The sequence below is a fragment of the Semicossyphus pulcher genome, unplaced genomic scaffold (genome assembly GCF_022749685.1).
Source record: "Semicossyphus pulcher isolate SPU_LCO1_2020_fin unplaced genomic scaffold, fSemPul1.0.p SCAF_15, whole genome shotgun sequence".
In the NCBI taxonomy this organism is placed as follows: domain Eukaryota; kingdom Metazoa; phylum Chordata; class Actinopteri; order Labriformes; family Labridae; genus Semicossyphus; species Semicossyphus pulcher.
The window spans coordinates 22,510,040-22,533,895 of NW_027211659.1; the positions used below are offsets into that span (position 1 = coordinate 22,510,040).

The following is a 23,856-nucleotide window of genomic DNA, read 5'->3' on the forward strand; positions in this document are numbered from 1 at the left end:
GGATAAAGAGTCACATTGTGCAGGTTTTGTTGCTGGTGTGTACTGTAACGGCAGTGCAGATTTCATCACATTACATTGCTAATGTATGATTCAAGTAGCAAAGACATGAGCAAGTATTTGTGCACATTTATTTTGCTTGAAAAAAAACATCCATTATCTATACCGTGTGCTTATCCTGTTCAGGTTCGCTGGAGCCTATCGCAGCTTTCATTGGGCGAGAGGCGGGGTACACCCTCGATCAAAGGGCCGACACATAGAGACGGACAACCTTCCACGCTTACGCTAACACCTATGGCAATTTAGAGTCACCAATTAGCCTAGCAAGCATGTATTGGACTGAGGGAGGAAGTCAGAGTACCCGGAGAGAACCCACGCATGCTCGGGGAGAACATGCAAACTCCACACAGAAAGGCCCCGTACGCTCGAACTGGTATTTGAACCAGGAACCTTCTAGCTGTGAGGCTACAGTGCTAACCACTGCACAATTATAAATCATGCAATTATCCTGCAACCTTGAGGCTCTGATTGCACAAATATATTTATTCAAAATACTACACCACTTAAGGACAGGGATAGAATAGTAAATCATAGCATTCATACTGTGGTAGTCGTAAGTATTCCATTTAGAGTCTACAATCATTCCTCTGCAGTGCTTGAATTTTTCGAAGTCTTGTCTATTGGAGGTATGTTGGGTTCAGAACACTCGACTGCTCGAGTCATTACACATTCGTTTCTTGCATAGTTTTTCTATGCTTTCTCAGATAGTGCCATATAATGACAAACAGGTATGGTAGAGTGAGTTACTTATTTGGTTTATTTCATCGTGTCATGCACAAAAATGTGTAGAAATAGTGTTCGCTCAATATGACTGAAACTAAAAGTCAAGTTAATCTCCTCCAGTTGTGCCCACAACCCTGCACCCTCTCACTCTGTGCCGGCAAATCAGCGTCTGATTGTGTTATTAGGCGACCTTTAAAAGTAAGAGCCACGCGTGTTATTTAAGCCAAAGGCCTGATTGATTCACCGCCGAAGCTAATCACACAAGAGGTTTACTAATAAATAAGGACACACACTTAACACACTTTTATTTTTTTGCAACACGTGGCATAATTATAAACCTATTGGAATTTTATACTCCCTTACACACACACACACACACACACACACACACACACACACACACACACACACACACACACACACACAGGTGAAATACAATTACCCTTCAACAAGCTCAATTCAAGTGCTACTGTCACTAATCAGAGCAGAACAGATACTTTCAGAATCAGAATCAGAAATACATGTATGTACAGTGTTCAGTGCACAGTTAAGAATATGTGTTTAATAACAGTCAGAGGGAGGAGTTATATAGTTTGATGGCTACAGGCAGGAATGACTTCCTGTGGAGTTCTGTGGTGCATCTCGGGGGAATGAGTCTATCACTGAACGTGCTCCTGTGCTTAACCAGCACATCATGGAGTCGGTGGGAGACATTGTCCAAAGGCCAACCCGTAACTTGGACAGCATCCTCCTGTCTGACATTACCGTCAGACAGTCCAGCTCCACCCCCACAACGTCACTGGCCTTGTGGATCAGTTTGTTCAGTCTGTTGCCGTCAGCTACCCTCAGTCTGCTGCCCCAGCACACAACAGCAAACAGGATAGCACCAGCCGCCACAGACTCATAGAACGTCCTCAGCATTCTCCTGCAGATGTTAAAGGACCTCACCCTCCTCAGGAAGTAGAGACAGCTCAGGCCCTTCTTCCCAGTCACCCACAATCAGTTGTCTTTGCCATGTTGAGCTGGAGATGGATCTGCTCACATCATGTGATAAAGTTTCCGGGCTGGTAGGTAAGTGGTGTGCTGTTTGTGCACCTGTTATGAATGAATGTGAAGAGTGTAAGAGGTCATATATGATAACTAAGTGGGAGTTTTTTACACAGGGAATTGTAAAAGACTGATATATCCATTGACCTTCTCTATTAACCATGTACTGCTCTCCTAAGTACACAGAAAGAGGCAAACAGTGAACACCTACAGGGAATTTAAACAGTGAAACCCTCCAGGGCAAACGTCCCTCTCTCTCAATAATGCTCCCCATTAACATTTAAACCCATTTATTCCTGTTAGCAGTTAAATAACTTTTAATGCAGAGCCCCCTTCAACATCCTGATTGTGTTTCTTAACTCAGGCATCGCCACTGTGTAGAGAACTGGAATTCACAGTGTGGTTGAACCCCACGCTGCAACAAAGACGTCCAACTGATCTAGTTAGCTTTGTGTTAGCTTAAGAATGACCAGGGAATAACTTCACTGTTGATCCTTTTAGATGTGTTTATGTGTGTAGTAATTTAGTGCTCTCAAGCCCTCTCAATGTGGGAGAGCAATGTTTCCTGTAACGAATGGTAAAACCAGTCTACAGCCAGCATGATAGCAACTTCCTGAGGCGTTACCATTGACTGTTTATAACCGTGGCATTACCCATTGGGTTGATGGCTCCATTTTTTCCATTGCCATTTTGGTTTTTGGAGCAAGAGTCTGGATATGACGCTAATTGTTTTGTCACTTTTATTGTTTTGTTTTGGTTTTTTTGTTTGTTTTTTCTCTTTCTTTTAATGTGTATTTTGTCTATATATATATATACATATATATATATATATATGTACGGTGTCCTTGAGTGCCGAGAAAGGCGCCTTCAAATAAAATTTATTATTATTATTATATACATTGCTACTTCGGTTGACAGGTAGTTGTGAGGGACTTGTCAATCACAGTTAGCAAGGCCTATAGAATGCCCCACTTAATTGTTTGTATTACCCTCAATTGGACCATAATTTACATGTTTAAGGCATTTGTTCAAGTGGACATAATTTAATTGAATTATTTTTTCAGAGCCTCTCCTTCCTCCTGAAACAAACAAGCTGTTTTGCCATTCAAAGGTTAGACAGTATTTGGAGTGACTGCGTAGCTCCTCCCCCACATGTGCGATCCCACATGAGGGAGCAGCCGCACTGCACTGTCACTCCAATGTGGTAAAAAACATGGCTGCTCTAGGATCGGTTATTCGGCCTTATATGTACGAGCCAGAATCACCAGGAGGTATCGGAATGTTGAAATCTGAAACGACTTGACTACAAGCTAGTGCAAGAAGGCAGCCTGACGTGAATGACCGTGAATGACGATTGGTAGATTTCAGCAAAAGCAAGGTTCGACGTAGAAACCTGCAGCTGTTCTGCTGTTTTTAATTCTGGAAAAACACGGAATTATGCAGTTTTCACTTTTTCCGCTGTGAACAATAAACACCCAAAAATGTGAAACCCATGCAAAATTATCAATTCACAAAAAAATATCCATTCAAGATATGGCTCCTACAAACTGTTACATGCAGTCTATGGGCTCTACTGGGCCATGACAGCTCCCACCTTGATGCAAATATCTGCTAACATGGCCTAAATGAAAAGGCTGACATGCTGATGATGAGCAGGTAATGTTCACCATCTTTGCTTAGTGTGTTAGCATGCTAACCTTTGTAAATTGGTAGATTAAGCACTTAACATAAAGTAGCCTGCAGCTTACCGTGGTGAGAAGTTTTTCAGGCATTTGCTCATAAAGAAATTCTTGATTAATGGATCTAATGGAATAATGTACCAAAATCTGCTTTACCAAAGGTAAAAGCTGACAGTCTGAGGAAACAGAAGTGATTCTTGGTGTGTCTAAGCACACAGGGTCTCAAAGCACATGTTCTAGACATTGGGGAGATTTGACGTCACCTTTAATTCTTCAGGGTGCCTGAATGCAGCATTAAATCAGTTTATCAACAATTGACTCTGTGTCACTCATGTGCACAGTGGAGGCAGTGAATGGCATATGAGTCAGTCAGTGACTCATTTGGATTCTATTAGCAGCCCTAAAATGAAAACTCTGTGCACTCCAGTTCAACTTTTTCCACTTAACATGTATTTCATTCTTTGTTTTAATCGCACAGTAGAAAATAAAGAGAAGAAAGAGAGACACAGAGAGAGAGAGAGAGAGACAGAGAGAGAGAGAGCATGAGGGAGATGTCACCAGCCAGGATGTTTTGGCATAAAGGTATGTGACAATGGCCAATCCAGAAAAACCAGTAAGAAGTGCCCATGCAACGTTTACAGTGATTTGCAGGACACGTGACAAACAAATCCTTACTCAACTTTTTATAGTATTCAGTGTAATTAAACGGAAACTGTGCCCTGTATGTAATAAGCTGACCAGTAACAGCCCATCATATTCAAAGTTATGTTTAAAGCTGCATGACATATTTACTCTACATTACAATATTAAAGTGATAATCTCGAAGATTTTCATTTAAATAAATGTCTGTTAAGTCACTATCTATCGCCGAATGAGGTAACACAATGGTGATTGAGCCTATGGCCCACTGATGAAAGCCTTTGCATTTGCAGTACACAGACTGGGTGTCTGGTGCGACTTTGGTGAAACAAATCTCAAGCGGCGCCCAGTTAGTGACGCGTTTTCCATCACCCAGCAGTGGTTGGTCTGCCAGAGAGGGTAGGCGGAGCTAAGCGGCTGCTTTTCCGGTCTCTGCAAGCGTAAACAGTAATCTACTATGGCTGAACAAAGAAAGAAAGGATAGCTGACTACAGATACAACTTCAAAAATAAGTGAAAATCCAAAGAAAAAGAAACAAATTCGACGCTCAGATGAAGGCAAACAGGCTAAAAAGGAGAGCACCATCAGCCAGGAAAATCAAGAGTTACAACCGGAGCTAACTGTGGACGTCACACATGCAACATTGTCTGGATATCTGGGAAGTGTGAATTACCGTTTATCGCCATAGGTGCTGCCAAGGAGAACGAAACTGAGATCTTCGAGATTACCACTTTAAATTTGCATCTGCAGTTTCCTCAACTCTCCCGTGTGTTAAGCTTTTGTTAACTTTACAAAGGTCTAATGTTCAGTGTGTTCATTAATTAGATCAGATTAGGTCTTCAACTTAACATCTGCTATATAGTATGACAAAAGTGACTGAGTGGGAACAATGAAATTAGGCCTATTTATTGTTTGCATATGTCTGATGTAATATGCACATTTTTTGGACCAAACAAATCTAAGATTGAGCCTAAGATGAGATGCTAAAATTTACTTCTACTGACTATTTGATAATACACAATCCAAGAACGGCAATGTGCAGTATGCTGATATCAAGTAGAATCACCTTTTTCCTTAATCCGGAGACAGTTGAATAGTTGCAGATGACTTCTATGGAGAAAATGACACTTTGCAGAATTTGCTTCATTATATATCTCTTCCTGACAGGCCTGAATAAAGTTTTCACCTGTGTGTGTGTGTGTGTGTGTGTGTGTGTGTGTGTGTGTGTGTGTGTGTGTGTGTTTTCAGACATGCAGCACAGGTTCTCAGCAGTGTTTGTGAGCCCAGCAGAAGATCGGTGGAGGACATCCTGTCATGGTGGGGCTGCTGCTAATTGTTTCCCGTAGACCAGTGGCACACCAGACAACCAGACCTCATTAAGATTTTCAAACACTCCAACCTGCCAGACCCACTCTGTGAGCGGAGACATGCAGTGACTTTGCAATGAACTTATCAGGCATGTAGAGTCACACAGTTGTATGAATGTCACATACTGTTATATAACGGCCTGATTGACTGCAGGAAGGCTGTCGTTTGGGTGATAAATATGTGCTTTTTAAATTTTGTTATCTTAGGTAGTTAGTTTTTTTCTTGGCTTTATATGACACAAAATGAACATTTAAAAGAACTTATAATAATGATATTTTTCAATTGTCAAACGCGGATTATTTACATCACTTGTTTGTGTCTGTTTTTTCCCCGTCATATCTCCATCACATATTACGTCTGTCTCCCTCTGAGTACCAGGCTTATAAGAAATACCGCATGAGAAAAGATGACTGTTGTAACAGAAACAGACTGAGATAACTCACATTTCTCTTTTCACCTCTCAAAACTACATGTTCTAATGTGTCGTGACTCTAAACTGGCTTTGGCACTCTATAAACATTGGTGAGCAGCCTGCAAGCCAGAGAAACACACAAGCTGTACGCCAGCTGTTGTGTGCCATCCTGCCACATGTCCTTTGAAGTGCTACAGCCCACCAGGCTGCATGAAGAATGAGCCAAGGCCGACTGAGGATGCCAAATGGCATATTACCGCCATGTCAGCGCCCTAACAGTAACAATTAATCTATCTTTGAAACAGCGTTATTGGTAAGACTGCATTACATGTTTCACCAGAATGTTTCCCTGAAGGCCTGCGAGGATTATTAGACGGGGCACATGTGCATCTGGTGAGCGTACGAGACTGGCATGTTCAGAGGAAATAGCAGCAGACACAGCGGTCTCCACGACACAACAGGACCCCTCTTTTCAATTTCCTGCTCCAGTTTCCATTCCTGCTTTATTTCTGTGAAGTGGGAATCGCAAAGGAGGAATGTAACATTTAGCCGATACGGCACCACAGAGCACAAAACAAGGAAATTGAATCTGTCAAAGGCAATATTTGTGATAATGATCGCAATAAAAACATAGGGTGAATTCAAAAACAGGGTTAGCAGGATTCCCTCAGGAGGTTGTACTTCTGACACAGCAGTGGTCTCGAACTGGCTTTAAACAAATGCTGCACTTAAATTTTAACACCAGTGTGTTACCTGATGTGTATTTTAGTTCCTTATCCAAACTAAAGCCTGTCTTTGGGAGTTTAACAACATGGTTGAGTTAGGTCGTGTTGATGTGCTTACGTTTCCATGATTTATGAGGCCAAATACTCACGTCTGGGTGGCAGACATCTTTACATCCTAACCTTATGGTGTATCTGATTCATTGTAAATGTGAAAGTTATACATTCCTAGCACTGATTTAATTCAATGTCAATGTTTTACAGGGATTTAGTACGTCACTATTGCCCAACATGACGTGGATTTTCCAGGCCGTTTAAAAAGTTTATTATTTTTATTTTGTACACATTTGTTTTATAAGGATCCCTTAAAGTAATAATCTCGAAGATTTTCATGTAAATAAATGTCTGTTAAGTCACTATCAATCGCTGAATGAGGTTACACAATGGTGATTGAGCCTATGGCCTTTGCATTTGTAGTATTACAGACTGGGTGTCTGGTGCGATGTTTGCGGAAAAAAACACAAGCAGCGCCCAGTTAGCGACGCGTTTTCCATCAGCCAGCAGTGGTTGGTCTGCCAGAGAGGGTAGGCGCTCAGAAAGCGACCGCCAGCGAGGAAAATCAAGAGTTACAACCAGAGCCAACCGTGGATGTCTGATTAAATTGGGAAGTGTACTCCTGCAATTACCGTTTATCGCCAAAGGTGCTGCCAAAGAGACCGAAGCTGAAATATTTGAGTTGGTTATAATTTATATTTTCATATATTTACCAAAACAAGGTAGTAAATATTGCATTCCTGTGTCTTTATGGAGCTAAAAAGCGTCACTAAACATGTTGTTTAACCCCTGACCCACAACTTTACTGTTGTGTTTCACTCTCACAGCTCTTATAACCTTGTTTTCTGCTGTAGCAGGCTGCTATTTTCAGTTCAAAAGGAACAATTACCTGCTGTACACTAACATGGTGGATAATTTTGCAGCTAACGAGTCTGATATTCACAAGTTGGTAGAGGCTAAAACTAGAGCTGTAAGAGAGTGAATCTTTTGGACAGTGACACATCTCCAAATAAAATATAACAATGCTCCATAACTGCTGAAAGTGTAAATTAACAAATGTTTGCATGTAAGTTCGCAATATGAAGTGAAAGCTGTGACGGGCAACTTTAGCTGCCATTCATTTTCTACAGGCAGAGTGCCGACGGTAAGTTGGTAGACAGACAGGTGAGCCATCCATCTTTGGAAAATGTCAAGACTGGGCATTTTAAAGCTCCTGCGAGGAGTTTTTCGCTGGATATGAAACAGACTGAAATTAATTCTGAGTACTCTATATGACCTACAAACGCAAACCAGACCATCAGCGACAAGATTGATTATTTAGGTAGGTGTCAGACAAAGCGATTAACTGCACGTTGCCTTTGTTGACATTTTCCAGGGCAAAATTTTTACGTGAGTTATACATATGACTGTTAAAGAAAGCAGGATGAGATTTGTTGTTAAAAACCACCCACTTAAAGGGCCAGTTCAATGATTTTGAACCTCAGTCCTATAAGCTATTATAAAGAGCTAATGCCATTATGGTAGAAATGGCTCTGTGCCTTTGGAGGATGCTATACTCTTCTCCAATGGGCCCTGTAAAACCTCCGTCAAACTACGTGAAACACGTCATCTGACTGAGGCCAGGGAGATTGCTAAACTACACTTCCTCAATCTACGACGCCCGCCTCCGATGTCATGTCTCGTTCAAAATCTTCAGGTTTGGAATGCAGACTGCAGACCCAAAGATATTTTATACAATCCACCGGAATATTCTCGTCGTATTTCAGATTCTGTACTGCTCTGAGCCATTGTCTGCAGCGATCAATGTTCTTGACTGGAAAACGGTTGTATTTCACTCCAGCGTCTCTCGCTGGGCCATTCCTTTCAGTGGGAGGGGCACAATGCATGCTGGGTTTTGAAGGAAAGTAGAGTGGGCAAAACCACGAGCTGTTTGTACAACTGTGGCGCCAATTTCAAATATTATTGCCCCTATAGATTACAGAGAACACCAGCTTCGACTGACAGTAGCTTTTTCTAGGGGCGAGTAGCTCCTTTAAGCATGTACAGGACAAAATCAGCTAACGAGACGCTAAGAGATAACAGGGGGCGCAAAAACCAATACAAACCAAACTTTCCTCACAGGAGCTTTAAAGTTGAAAATTAAAAATTTCAGCATTATTAAATGGACAAACTCTGAATGTGACATGGTTCCAAATCTACTTAAAACATGCATTTTTCCATTTCTATAATACAATGTCTTTGTTCTTCATCGGCTGACATATCTGCTGATACAGACATACAATGTTTGCGATACGCTTCTATCAATCCTCATATTGCCCTGGCGGGAACAACACAAGACAACAACTCTAGTCTTTAACTAGGGCAGTGTGTTCATGTGAGAGCAGGAGAGCCCGTGCTTCACTAATTAGACTCGTAAAAGTAACACACAGCAACATGTTAAGCAACCTGGATTTCCACATCTAAGGTTGCTACGGGAAGCAGACACAACAACACCCAACACGCATTTATGACTTTAATTCTTCACAGGTGCTATGTTTGTTTACCTTTTGTTGCATGTGAAAATGTCCAATGCAACAGAATGGAATCTGACTAGTTCTGTATGTTACTCAGATTGTGTTGTATAACAGAGTGACACTCATAACCCTAGGATCTGTGATGCAGAAGGTGCTGGCTCTGACAGCTTTGGCTCAGCTGGAAACATTCTTGAAGTATCACATTGCTATTATTGGAATGAAAATATCCCCCCCTCCTTTTTGGGAGGCTCCAATTCCAGCATCTCATCCCACATGATTCTTTTACAATAATGTTTTCCTGGTCTAGTATTTCAACAAGGAAGATCTCAGCCTCTTTCCTGGAAAGAGGATAAGAGTGGAAAACATACCCTCTTTTTTGGATAACGGCTTTTGGTTTTGTTTAGTGTAAATAAAGCACTCATTGTTTGTCAGGCTGGAGTTAAAAGAAATGCTCAAAATGTTAATGTAAAATGTAAATACACGCCACACACAGCCAGAAAGTATAGCAATGACAAACTGGCACTTTAGGGCAAACTTGTAAGTGTTTTCTTCGCTTTGGAAAACTCTCAACATGAGTAACTATTCCAGCTCGTGCTCATAAAAGCAGAGGGCCTATAGGGAGCAAAGATGGCATGCAGCAGTTTGCAATCACCATCACTCTGCCTCCATGACACAAAGGGGAGACTTCCACCCAGCAAGCATTTGATTAAAGCAACAGCAGAACATCAGGGCTCGTCTTCATGCTGATGCCACACACGGCATGGAGAGGCTGTGCAGAGCAGCAGGTGTGTGGAATAGATGCTGAATAGATGTTTGTTTGTCTGTGCATATCAGGATGTTTCGTGGGCACAGATGAAGTCTCTTGAGGGGTCAAAGGCATAGTATGATATCTATTGTGATATATGAAGAACTCTAAATGTCATTTAGATCAGTTGTTTTCTGTAAGAGGCCATGAGTGGGCATCTGATGTCATCATGAGCACTTTCATATCTACATTCATCCACCCATGATCTATACTGCTTATCCAGCTCATGGTCGCAGGGGGGCTGGAGCCGATCCCAATGTTATTGGGCGAGAGACTGATCGCCAGTCAATCACAGGGCTGACACAGAGAGACGGCCTTTAATGTTCACTTTCACATCTATGGGCAGTTTAGAGTCACCGATTAAACTAACGAGCATGTCTTTGGACTGCAGGAGGAAGCAAGAGTACCAGGAGGGAACCCACGCATGCACAAACTCCACACTGAAAGGCCCACTACATCCGAACAGGGATTCAAACCAGGGACCTTCTACAGTTATCATAGTTTTAAAATTCACAATTTCTTTCTGTTTGGTTTTTGATTTCAGTTTAGTTTTAGTTTGTTTTACGAGTTCATAAGCAATTTTATTTTTATTTTTATTTTGAGAATTTGACCAGTTTTAGTTTAATTTTTATTTAGTTTGAGTGTTAGTTTTAGTTTTTCAGGTATTATGAGGAAAGCCATAATTTAAAGAAGCTGAAATAAGTAGGATGAAAGAATGCGGATGAAAGAACTGGTTTCAGAACTAAAACGAAGCTGATTTTACCTGTAAGTCTATTTAGTTTTAGTTCGTGTTAGACTGCTCATTGTAGTTTTTATTTTTATTTCAGTTAACTAAATTATTTTTTCACTGCTAGTTTTAGTCTTAGTTTTCGTTAACTATAATAACCCTGGTGAGGCGACAGCATTAGCCACTGTACCACCGTGCAGCCACATTCAGATATATTGCTGAAAATTCTTCACTTATAACCACTGGTGTAAATTGGGATGATAGAGCAATTTATAACAACATCTTCTCTCTGTAATTGATACATTGAATCAATATTGTAATGCCTTAAACTGATGGTTTTTGGTCTTTTTCTTTCTGCACAAAAATAGCATACGTCACATGTTGCTGTTTGACGTCTTTCATCTCAAGGGTCTGTCTTCCTTTATGGTCGCTCATTTTAAAATGTAATGTGTATGATTTTATTACAACACATTATGTCAAAATAAATATTTATCGTCAAGTCAATTTTATTTATATGGCACAAAATCAAAGCAGTTATCTCAGGGCCCTATTCATATAGGTCTAGATCGTACTTTTAGTATAGTAGAAAGAAAAGAGAGAGAGAGAGAGAGAGAGAGAGAGAGAGAGTGTTTTGTTATAATTTAATGTACACACAGAAACACTCACACAGAAATTGTATTCTGCTGCTGCTGCTGACATTGTGTTTGATGGTTAAATTACCAAGTTGAAGCTGACACTCTGCGTGCAGTCTGTCATATTTTATTTACTGCATGTACTGTATGCAATTATTTCAATCTATAATAAAAAGTATACTATTCACTTCCTGAGTCTTTACAGGCAGGCCCTCATACATGTGCAAGTCATCAAACTTTTATGCAAGCTAATCAAGCTGACCTAAAAACATTTCATGAAACTATGAGCGAACATGTTTTCCTTCCAGCCTGACTCATACCCCATCCTGACAGGCTCCGGGGTTGCAGATATTGAACAGACCCCGTGTTGATCGGAGCTGTTGAGCAGCAAGCAGGGGAGAGCATGCAGAACAGACACCCACTGAGCGTTAATGTGTACATCCTGTTGAGAAGACGGGTCGCCCTGGAGACCAGGCGTAGGTATCCTAGCAGGAGTGAAGAGGAGACGCTTATTTGCCAGGGAAGAGCTGTTTGTGTGGATCGTGTTATTGAGTGGGAGAAACAAGCAGGGGCATGTCTGAACGGCTCCTCCAGGCGGTGATGGCTTTCCTGCCAGGGGTCATTGGTGAAACAGCGGCAACTAAAAGCTTACAGGTTGTGTTCCTGAGGGCTGATGGTTCAACTTTCCAGAGGATAGAATTGGGAAAGTTGAAGTACCTTTCCTCCTTTTTCAGAACCCTTATTGTGGTACCTTTAATCAAGTACTTCAATGCAGAAGTACTTTATTGGAGCTAGTGACTACTACAGTGAGGAACTTTTACGCCTGTGGTCAAAGCGGTATGACTTATCTCTTTGCTGATCTCGTCCTGTACATGCGTAAGTCGTGTTCATACTGCTTGCTTTTAACAGTCAGATCCCTCACTCACTGTGAATCTTTGCTGTGGATGTAATGTAAACTGTGCTGGTAAAAGCCTACTCTGACGCTGGCCTGATGGCAGCGGTTAAAGACATTAAAAATGACCATGTAGACATAAAATAATCTTGTTGCTGATGGTCTCGTTTGCTTCTGTTGGTCATATACAGGCATCAGTATTCATTTCAGTCTGTTTCATAACCAACTAAAAACTCTTCACAGGAGCTTTAAGTCTACATACAAGTTACCAAATGGATAAATAGTGCTTAATAGCCCCAGTGGGAAAAGTATTGCATCAGCATGAAGTTATATTTCTGGAGCTCAGTAAACCCTCCTAAAATAATGTATTTGCTAGAATCGTGAATAGAGTTTGAATGTGAAACTGCTCCATATTGTAGCAATAGCAGCATCACAGCCAGTGTTCATGTAGAAAATGATTTACTGGCGCCACCCAGAGGTCATTTACTGACAGTGACACAAGCGTCTGAAGCCATACATGCGACGTTTTTATTTCTCAAAATAAATATCAGAAACTACAATGATCGCATCAATACATTGGCAAAACCATGTGACACACAGCCCACAATCACAGATTACAGAGACATTTTCAATTCCACAAGAAGTGCTGGGGGAACTGTGTGAGTGCAATGTTGATGTTGTCTTTGAGCCAAAGCTGTGTTAAGATCACACATATTATCACACATATATGACACATATTATCGCCATTAATTGCTCATACACATGTATGACACTGAAGTTCACAATCTTTAAAATCTTTCTATTGCAAAAAAACAACATTTTAATGTATTTACATCTTTGAGTAGGAGTTGAATATCTCTGCTGCAGTAGTTCTTTGATCGCTTTGTTCAAAATTAAAGTCAAATGATTCAAGATTGTTGTAAGATCTTGAAAAAATAAATCTGTATTGTGTTTCATCCATCCAGCATCTAAAGTGTGTATCATGAGGACCTAGAAAAGCACCTGACTGCTTATTGAGAATTCACTTCCATCCAAACCTTTCCTCACATTCTCTCCATCTTTACAGAATCCACTGCCGATCTCTTTAACTTCCTTTTCGCTTTCATGAGCCGATACACAATGAAGATGACCCCGAGTACACTCACAACGAGAAATGCAAAAAGGACATTAAGTGCAACTTCAGCATCATGAAGCGAAAGCTCCAGACCCAAGAAGTCCACCATGTTCACTGGCAGAATGGGGACAGTTGTAGGTGTCCCTCTGGTGTTCTCTAGTGTAGTTCTCACGGGTGGGGCATCTGTTGGGGCATCGGTAGCTGTTAAAGAGAGGGACATAAAAAACAAGACAAAATAATTATCAAGTTTCACTCGATATTTTGCATTTAGGCCAAAAATGAAAGAATGTTTAGAATTTTTGGTTTACATGGTGAATGATCTGGATCTGGATCTGGATAAAATTAAAAATAAGTGGGAGTATTTTCTCCTGAACATCACAATGTTTCTGACTTATTTCACTTAGCATTACTTTACCTTCAGGTTTAGGGTTCAAACACTCGTGGGGCCCGAGGGCCGGGTCCGGGAAACCATTGCAGGTGATGATGGAGGCGTAGCGAGAAGCGGAGTTTTTAGGGATGCGAGGAAGGTTGGGGTCGGAGCGGTTGACAAAGAAAAGCCCGAACCGCTCTGAGTAACCAGCAGCCCACTCAAAGTTGTCCATTAATGACCAGGCAGTGTAGCCTCTCAGATCTACTCCATCGAGAACTTGGGCTGAAAGATCAACAGTAAGGCTACATTTAACAGATGTACAGACCCTAAAAAAAGACCAAAATAAAAAACATTTCACAGTCCTTAAAATGGTAAAACAATTCAGATTTTCTGTGGTACCTTTAAGGGCCTGGTTAATGTAGTTTTCATAGTAATGTTTTCTGTGCATGTCATTCAAGTTGACTGCTCCCCGTTCTGAGATCCCGTTCTCTGTGACGTAGACGGGTGGGTTTCCATACTCATCCTTAATAAACTTGAGGATTTTCCTAAATCCAAATGGAGTTATCTTAAGCCAGAAGGAGCCAGATTCAAGCCAGGTGCGGTCGTGGGTGGTTCCAGTGCCCCTGGATGTTGGATTTGACAAAGGTCCAGCATTAGTAATAAGGCAGATTTCAGCATCTTCTTTGTGTGGTCATTTAAACAGGCAGCTGAAAAAAGTGACATTTATTCGTGGATTTAATTCCCTCTCGTGTCACCAATCTTCTGCTCGCCTACTGTATGATGCAAAAAAAGCCCCCACGGTGCATCAACGTACCTGTCACCCTCATAATCCTGCTGCTTTCCCAAATCAACTGGGTATGAAAGAACCGTGGTGTAATGGTTGAAGCCAAAGTAATCATGAGTCCCTTTTATCCTCGTGATTTCTGCAGGGGTGAACTCAGGAAGCCTATTTAAGAAAAAAAATACTTTTCCAACTCACATCCAGTCTAGGATTTCTCTACAAACATTGAAGAACCATAATTTCCTTCTGTCATTTACAGTGCATACCTTTTAAAGCAGTAATTCTTAGAATATTGCAAAAAAATCCAAAACAAAACTATAGATTTTTTACCGTGATTCAGGGAGACCTGCTGCTAGGCTTCTTTTACGGATGATTGTCTTCATTAAATCAGGATAATCGCCATTGAAGATGGGATGGGCAAACCAGCCAATGAAAAACTAGAAAAAATGATATATCATATAATAATTACAATTTGGATACCAGATATGAGCGGTATTATGATGCATACCAAGAGCTTACACTGTAAAGCAGTTCAGTCTAGTTCAAATGCTTTTTTTGAGCTATAATTTACTTCTTCTCATTTTCCTAACATATAAAGTCACCGACATCTGCAAACCTGGGGAGTTAAAAAACAAAAACAGCATAAAAGGGAGGATCAAGTGTCAGTAATTATTTGTCTACCTGTAAGTAGCGCTTGGCTGCATCCACGTCCTCCTGCTTATGGGGGTTCCTCGGCTCCACCCAATCAGAATTAATGGTAATAGAGATAATGCCCCCCTGCGTCGCTCTGTACCTGTCATTGTAGAGGTGCCAGGCCTCTGCATGAGCCTTGATCAGGTTGTGAGCTGCAATATACTGCTTTCCAATAATACCTGAAAAATTAAAGGGGTTATTTACAGTGTATATACATAACCTATCAATCTCATACAGCAAAAGTTAAAAAACACAGTCTTCTACACTTTAAGTTAATTACGTAAAATATTTGTAAAGCACAACATACTACAGCAAATATTCTCTGGTTTAAAGCTTGAGTTACGTTATAAGAGTAAATCAAATTAGTAATGCTTATTACTGATTGATACTGAAACTTTGACTCAAAAAAAGGCGTTATATCTTTTAAGATTTACGTTACATGACACCATCTTAAATAATATCTGTCTAAAATTACACTTGAAGACATTCCAAAGAAAGTAAAAGTAGATTTTTAAGCTAAGATTTAAGACATATAGTATACTGTGCTGAACCATAAAAAATACACATTTCAACACTACAACATAAAAATATCAATTCATGTAGGAAGTATCTGCAAAGAAATGTGTTTGATCACCTGGAGCAAAGGTACCATATCCATAGCCAAGGTTGGCAACGATGTAGGGTTCATTTAGAGTAATCCAAAACTTCACTCTGCTTCCTAATCGGCTGAACAAAACATCTGCATAATCTTTGTATCTCTGGACAATGGTTTCATTCTCCCAGCCCCCAACTTTCTGCAGAGCCAGGGGGAGGTCCCAGTGGTACAGGGTCACCTTAAGACAGAGAAGAGGATATTTGAACTACACTTCTACACACTTTTCCTGTGGGTGTTTTTCTCTTTGGGGATAGATTTTATTTAGTTTGGGTAATAATGACTTTTGGCAGCATGGGTGGCTGATGCAGTGGAAACTAACCCAAGGTGCCATAAAAGTCATACATTTTTAAATTATGCACTACATTTAGGAACCATTAATGGTCATAAACAGCATTGCTGCCTACCTGAGGCTCAATATTAGCTGCCTCCAAGGCATCTAGTAACCTTTGGTAGTAGTTCAGTCCAGCTTCATTTATGTGGTTGTTGGTGCCATCAGGTAGCACTCTTGGCCAGGATACAGAGAAGCGATAGTGGGTCACCTTTAATTTCTTCAGCACTTCCACATCCTTGTCAATCTTGTTGTAACTATCGCAAGCAATATCGCCATTGTCACTGCTGTCCACTCTCAAAGGAGTATGGGCGAACTTGTCCCAGATACTTAGTCCTTTTCCATGGGCTCTCCAGCTTCCTTCAATCTGGAACATGACATTGTTAACAATTCCTTTTTAAGTATTCTTGGTGTTGATTCAATATACCTTAAAAGTAAATGCCACGCCACCATGTTAGTATAACACAAGTGCAATATGCCATTGAAGGAGAGTAAATGTGTCAGGGTTGCTTACCTGGTAAGAGGCACTAGCAGTACTCCAGTTAAACGTTTTGGGAAATTCTCCATAAAGAGTCTTCTCATCATCTGGTAACGGGAAGCCATTGTCCCTCATAACTTGGTAATAATAGTGAGCAGAGCGTTTGGGTGTCCTCGGTCGGTTTGGGTCAGTGAAGTCTACATGGTGCAACCCAAATCCAACTTTGTACCCATTGAGCCACTCAAAGGAATCCATGAGAGATGTTGCTATGTATCCCATCACCTTCACACCATCAAGATTATGGGCTGAGGAAAATATGTTAGATAGCATTAACATAATCACCAATTAAAAATTTGACTTATGTTGTTAGGTGGTCATCAACTGCAAGAAAACTGAATGACAGAAACAAATCTTTTGCTTAGATTCAGTGACCAGGCACACCGCTGCTTGGTCTGGTCTGGTCAGACAAATGTTGGAACGTTTGAGTTGCTTACTCACCCTTTAAAGCCTCATCAACGTAGGTTTTGTAGTAAAATACTCTGTCCGTGTCATCAACTGTTGTCTTACTGTCCGTAGCTACACCATTCTCAGTGATGTAAATCTCTGGATCTCCATACTCTTCCTTTATCCAGTTGAGAAGTCTTCTCAAGCCCCATGCTACAGCTTTTTGTTTACTGATTGCAGTGGTTGGTGAATCACCATCCTCTGCTTCTGACAAGTCCCGGTCATATTCATAAGATTGAGGGGTAAGCCGAGCTGTCAGATGACTTACAATCTTGGTAGTGTAATGATTAACACAGAACATGTCAGCAGTTCCCTTGATGAAGCTCTTTTCTTGTTCAGTGAAGGCAGGTAGTCTTGTCTCTGAAAGACCTTGGAGTTCACTTTTGTTTCCAACTTGCCACTTCATTGCATCAGGATAGTCACCGTTCTTGAAGATGGGGTGGGCAAACCAACCCAGTTGGAACTGCAGAGCGCGGTCCGCAGCAACCACTTCTCGGGGAACGTTAACAGCTTTAGGTTCAACCCAATCAGCATTGAGGGCAATGGATACTAGACCACCTTGGGTTTTGCGATACTTATCATCATATGTATGGTAAGCCTTGGCATGTGCTTTTATAAGGTTGTGTGCAACTCTGTAAGGTGCAGTTCCTGGATTCTTAACATTTGGGGGGATCTGTCCAAGTCCATATCCTGACCATGCAATAGTGTGAGGCTGGTTGAAGGTCATCCAAAATTTCACTCTGTCACCAAAGGTGGCAAAGCAAAAGTCACAAAACTCATTGAAAATGTTAATCATGTCTGCATTGTCCCAGCCACCAACATTTTGCAAAGCTTGAGGAAGGTCCCAGTGATAGAGTGTCACCATTGGAGTGATGTTATATGCTAAGAGGTCATCAATGAGCCTATTGTAGTAGTCAACACCTTTCTGGTTCAGGGAGGTACGATGACCATCAGGAAAGATCCTGGACCAGGACATAGAAAATCTGTAGGACTTCACCCTCAGAGCACGAAGCATGTAGAGGTCTTCTTCAAGTCTGTGGTAGCTGTCACAGGCCACATCTCCATTAGCATTAGCAGGAATACTGCCAGGTTTGTGGGTGAATGTATCCCATATGCTCGGCCCTTTCCCATCAGCATTCCAGCCACCTTCAATCTGATAAGCTGAAGAAGACACTCCCCAACTGAAGCCACGTGGGAAAGTGCCGTAGTGATAGAGTTTTCTTTGAAAATTATTTTGGCTGGAGAATTTATTCCAAACATTCTTGGCTTGGGATGGGACTGTAGAAGGTGGGATTGGAGAAATTTTGTTTGACTCTATGTTTATCCCTTCTGGTGCATTAAAGAACATTTTTTTAGAAGCAAAACCATTTTTCTGAATAACTTTGGAGTAGAAGTAGGCAGACTGCTTTGGAGTCCTGGGTCTGTCAGGCAGGTCAAAGTTGACATGATGCAATCCAAAACGTTCACTGTAGCCTTGTGGACCTTCAAAGCCATCCATGAGTGACTGGACAGTAAAGCGCTGCACATTTACACCATCTAAATGTATAGCTGTGTTGAGAATAAGAACATTCAACAAATAAACCTGTTAAGCGTGTCCCCGTATGACAAGTTTTGAAAAGTGTTTTCTAAAATATGAATACATGTGCGTTAAATCACAAATGCTTACCTTTCAGGGCCTCATTTATGTACCTCTTCATGTACTCAACTCGATGGGTGTCATTGACCGTGTCCCCACTGTCATTAGTAGGCATACCATTTCCAGTTATGTGGATAGGCACTTTGGTAAAATGTAAGTATTCAATGGATATATAGTTTAGAAGCATTCTAAGGCCCCAAGGTGTGGAATAGATCCAATCAGAAGCAGTTGAGGACCATGATGGGTCCACATGTGCCTGGAAGTCACCCACCCCATGAGGACCAGAGTTACAGCCACCATCACTGCTGTTGACCAACCGGGACGTATAGTGGTTTAATCCAAAAAAGTCAGCTGTTCCATGTATCCTCTTGCTCTCCTCAGAGGTGAAAACTGGAAGTCTTGCAGGCTCAGAAAGGGGACACTTATTTCTTTTCTCCTCAATCTGAGTCTTGAGTGTTGCTGGATAATCTCCATCTACAAATATGGGATGTGCAAACCAGCCCAGCATGAACTGCAGGTAGCGATCTGCAGCTGCTATATCTTCAGGTCTGGATGGGTCCATGGGCTCAGCCCAGTCAGAGTTCAAGGCAATGCCCACTTTCCCTCTTTGTGTCTTCCTGTATTTGTCATTGTAGACATGCCAGGCTTCTGCATGGGACTTGAGCATATTGTGAGTGACCTGGAAAGCAAATATAAATGCTTCGGTAAATGTATAACATTGACTATAAAACAGTGTATAAGTACATGATAGTACATGATTGCTCTTACTTGATAGGAGGCAACCACATAGTCTCTTACTCCAGGGGGGTGCTCACCAGTGCCATACCCAGCATGGCTCACCACCCAAGGGCTACTGAATGTGTTCCAGGTCTTGACCCTGTCTCCAAACCTGGAGAAGCAGAAGTCTGCATAGTCTTTGAAGGCTTCAGCAATGGAAGTGTTGGTCCATCCACCAACGTCCTGGAGTGCCTGGGGCAGATCCCAGTGGTACAGAGTGACAACAGGTTGAATGCCAGACTCAATGAGAGTGTTTATCAGCTTGTCATAGTAGAGAGCCCCTTTCTCTGATTGGCTCCCCCTGTGGCCTGAGGGGAAAATACGGGCCCAAGAGATGGAAAACTGGTAGGTGTTGACATGAAGACCTCGCAGGAGGTAGACGTCATAATCCACCTTGTGGTAGCTGTCACAGGCTAGATCAGCTGTCTGATTATCAAAAACCTTGTTTTCATGACCAAAGCGATCCCAAATGGTCTCTCCTTTCCCACCTTCTGACCAACCACCTTCAACTTTGAAGGACTCACTGGAGGTGGCCCACTGGAAGTCATCAGGAAAGGATTGATTGAGGAAAGTATCTCGCTCAGATGAGGTCATGGTGGCAAAATTGCTCCAGGTTTTGCAGTAGGTCATGGAACATGATGACGTTTGAGGAGGTTTTCTGATTTTGTCACTTTGGTGTGATTGACTGAAGCTGAAAAAAAAAACAAGATGTTGAAAATAAAATGAGATGGAAAAACTTGAGTGGAAATCCAACAGTTTTTTTTGGAATACAACTGCTAAAAAAAAGCTAAAGACCCAGCTCTGTCATGAACACCTCCGCACTTAATGATATTGATGCTATTGATGATGAAATTGGGGATATTGTTGATGTTGATTAGGATATTCATGATGATGATGATGATGATGATGATGATGATGACTATATTGACCTTGTTGATGCTGCAGTCGCACTTGAAGCTGTTTGCTGGCACTTACTGCACCATTAGAGGTGAACTCAAGCTGCCAACATGTAATTTTGTTTTCACACACTGGTCTAGAAGTGGTTGCCAACTTTCATTTTGAAACAGTATAGTTTGAAAATGTAAATACTATATACCAAAAAAACATGCACATTCAGAGATATCTATTTTCAGTATTCAGTAAATGCCCTATCATTCAATTTGGGAATATTTGATCATATAGCAGTCAAATACTATTTGCAGTGTTTTTGCACTCTACCTATTGAAGTGGTTGTCCAAATTGTGAAATCTATCTGCCATGTAAATCTAAATAGCTCACAAATCTCCTGAATGCTTTCTTTAACTGAACTGGACCCATTTCTTATTGTTGTGTCTTTTGTGGTTCTCAAAACGTTGGTGATGCTATACACTTAAAATAACAGATATATCTGTTAACAGCCATGTTTAAACAGGAAAGTCTTTCAATGTCTGTTTTCAATATAATACACCGTAATACCTGTTTTGGACAGCGTCAGCTGGACGGAGCATATGCACCATGTCAAATCCAAGAACATTTTGGGGTCCATCCGTCAGCACTGTAAATGTATCACATATGTAATGTATCATAATGCATGTATCCTACATTGTTCATCATCAAATTATTTTACAGTCCTTGCATCAGTGATATCATTCTCCTTACATGACATTATCAGGTGCAGTCTATGTCAATTATTAGATAAACAAATATCTGAATATATAAGCCTGAATATGGCCAAAAACTTTACTGTCATATTATCAATATGTCAAGATTTGTTGTAGTTTTCACAAGAAGGTAAAAGTTTGGTTATCAACTTTGAGAATACTCATAATTGAAAGCAAGCAAGCAACAGCATTTCACCTTTACTCTACTCACATTACCTTTCAGAATGTTTGTGTCTGACAGGAACTGATAAGCAGAACAGTCCTTGATGTTGACCTCATAAAAGAGAATGGGTTTTTCTTGACACTTTGTCTGCAAGAAAAGACGTTAAATGTTCATGCTCTATACAAGTGCATGAATCAGAATTCCAAGACTACAGAGGTAACTTTATTTGAGTTGGCTTTTTTTTAATTATTAATCTCTAAAGCTAAGGACTATTTACTTTAATTTATTGTTAATTTATACGTACCAAAACCTTTTGCAGCTCATCAGCCAGCTCTTGTCCAGTGGTGCAATCATATTGAATTTTAATAGAGATGTAATCCGAATATTTCTGGAAAAGAGACACATGTGAGTGAAGGAGGATTTTGGTGGCATATTATTACAAATGAAATGATTACACTTGTTATTCAAACAGCTTTATCTATTTGGAGAAGTCTTGACATACATATTGCACTGCTATACTGTTTGGGGGAACACATGCCAACATTTATTCTTTAAACAATGTGTTAATCTTCTGTGTGACGGGGTGATCTCACCAGCAGATGAGTATCACAGATGATTGGAACTTCACTGGCTTTCAGCCCAACTGATATTCCTCCATCTGAAACACATGACATGATAATTAAGCTTTTAAACCACACGTTTCTCTGATAATTACACAGATTAACCACATTCTCCTTTCCCCTGCTTAACCCCATCCCTTATCATGACCTTTGGTACATGTGATGAACAGAGATGGAAACCCTTATTGAGCACAGTCATTATTACTGGTCATCTAATAAAGCTTAAAAATCAATAACACAAGAGGAGATAGCTACAATAACAACATAAGATAAGAGAGCACACATAATATAAGTATGAGCCAAAGAAACTCTACTTTGCTCCTATCCTACAACAGTCATGGTAATTATAGGCTTATTGAAATATATTATCTAAGAAGAGACTGAGAGGACTCTGTTTGTGTTCATGTGCCATAAAGCCTCACTCAAAAAAAAAAGAAAGAAACTCTATTTACCTGTGTGCAAAAACCTTCTTTTGCCACGGCCTATATTTTGTACTTTTGTACAATTTAAGCATCTGATGCTGGAAACTAACCTCTGTTATCCTGCTAGATGAACACAATTGGTCAGAATTACAAACAGATGTGGTGTAGGACAGTAAGCCAATCAACATAATTTTATTATTTATTAAAATCAAAAGAATTTCAGAGGAAAATCCTGCGAACTCTTGGGGTTAATATGAGTTACATGTTGTGCAACACATCTCCATTTATTGTTCTAGTGCAGCCATACTTTTTTTTGAGAATTTTGAGGTTGAAAAGTTCCTAAGTTTCTATAATCTGCAGTAAGCAGATAAATATAAACATATATGATGTATTGTGGACTTTTTGGAAACATATTTGGCTTGTAAATTGTAACATTTCGGGGGAAAATAAGGATACAACCGGTTAAATAATAGTACATTCTGTTGCTACATGAAACCATAAGTCTTCAACTTTGTGAATACGTTATCCAATAGTGCAGAGTGCACATAGTGCAATGAAACATTGATCTCCTACCTCTCCCAGGAAACAGATGGTGGTAGCGCTGGTAAACACTGATGTGGGCATCAAGAGCATTTTGCAGATCCGCATCCCTCAGCTCGTCCAAGCTGCTCAGTGTCACCCAGGAGTCTGCCAGCTCTCCAAACTGTCCAAACACAAACTCTGCATACTGCTGAAACATCTCTACCAGCTCCTGGCTCTCCCAGCCTCCATACCTCGATCTCAGCGTTTCTGGGACTGTGGATCCATGAAGGATGACCAAAGGCTCCAGGCCCACCTCCTGCAGCTGTTTCAGCAGAGTCTGGTAACAGGCAACCACAGCCTGCTGTGGCTGGCTGGACAGGCCTGTAGGTAGGAGCTGAGTCCATGACAGTGGGACTTTGAAATGGGTCACCCCTCTGCTCTGGAGGTACTCAAAGTACTGTCGAGATTCTGGGGGTAGTGCATGACTACAATCAACTGTGTCCAACAATGCCCAGTCAGAAGGATTGCTTTTAATGCCTCCCACCTGTTTGTTGGTCATGGGACCTGCAAGGAACACGGCCTGATGTTGATCCTCATGTTTCTGGCCACTGCACACATACACAGTGATCAAACACAGAGAGAGAACTTTCCCCAGTAAGGCCATAATGTCTGAGTTTGGGGAACTGAATGAGCCTTTGGATGGTTGACCTTTTATAGTCCCATGGTTTACAAGCCCAAACTATCAGTTTGGTGAGAGTTTCATAATTGACACCACTGTACACAGGGGTCACCTCTGCTGTGGTACTTTATGATGTGTTTTGTAAGACTTGTCTCAGCCTTGAAAGCCTCTGATAAAATACAGAAGGTCAAACAGGATCCAAAG

At 41.0% G+C, this 23,856-nt stretch overlaps 1 protein-coding gene across 1 annotated transcript; it reads right to left on the minus strand.

Moving 5' to 3' along the window:
• Nucleotides 1-13,313: 13,313 nt before the first annotated feature.
• LOC138592224 (lactase/phlorizin hydrolase-like) lies at nucleotides 13,314-23,637 on the minus strand. Its single transcript, XM_069662928.1, has 17 exons — nucleotides 23,025-23,637; nucleotides 22,003-22,067; nucleotides 21,714-21,797; nucleotides 21,463-21,556; nucleotides 21,062-21,140; nucleotides 19,598-20,264; nucleotides 18,860-19,508; nucleotides 17,188-18,741; nucleotides 16,726-16,994; nucleotides 16,288-16,578; nucleotides 15,863-16,061; nucleotides 15,217-15,407; nucleotides 14,866-14,972; nucleotides 14,569-14,700; nucleotides 14,154-14,377; nucleotides 13,800-14,036; nucleotides 13,314-13,540 (listed from the first exon to the last, which is right to left on the minus strand). The coding sequence occupies exons 1-17, from the start codon at nucleotides 23,635-23,637 to the stop codon at nucleotides 13,314-13,316; spliced, it is 5,682 nt and encodes a 1,893-aa protein (XP_069519029.1).
• Between the last annotated feature and the right edge of the window lie 219 nt (nucleotides 23,638-23,856).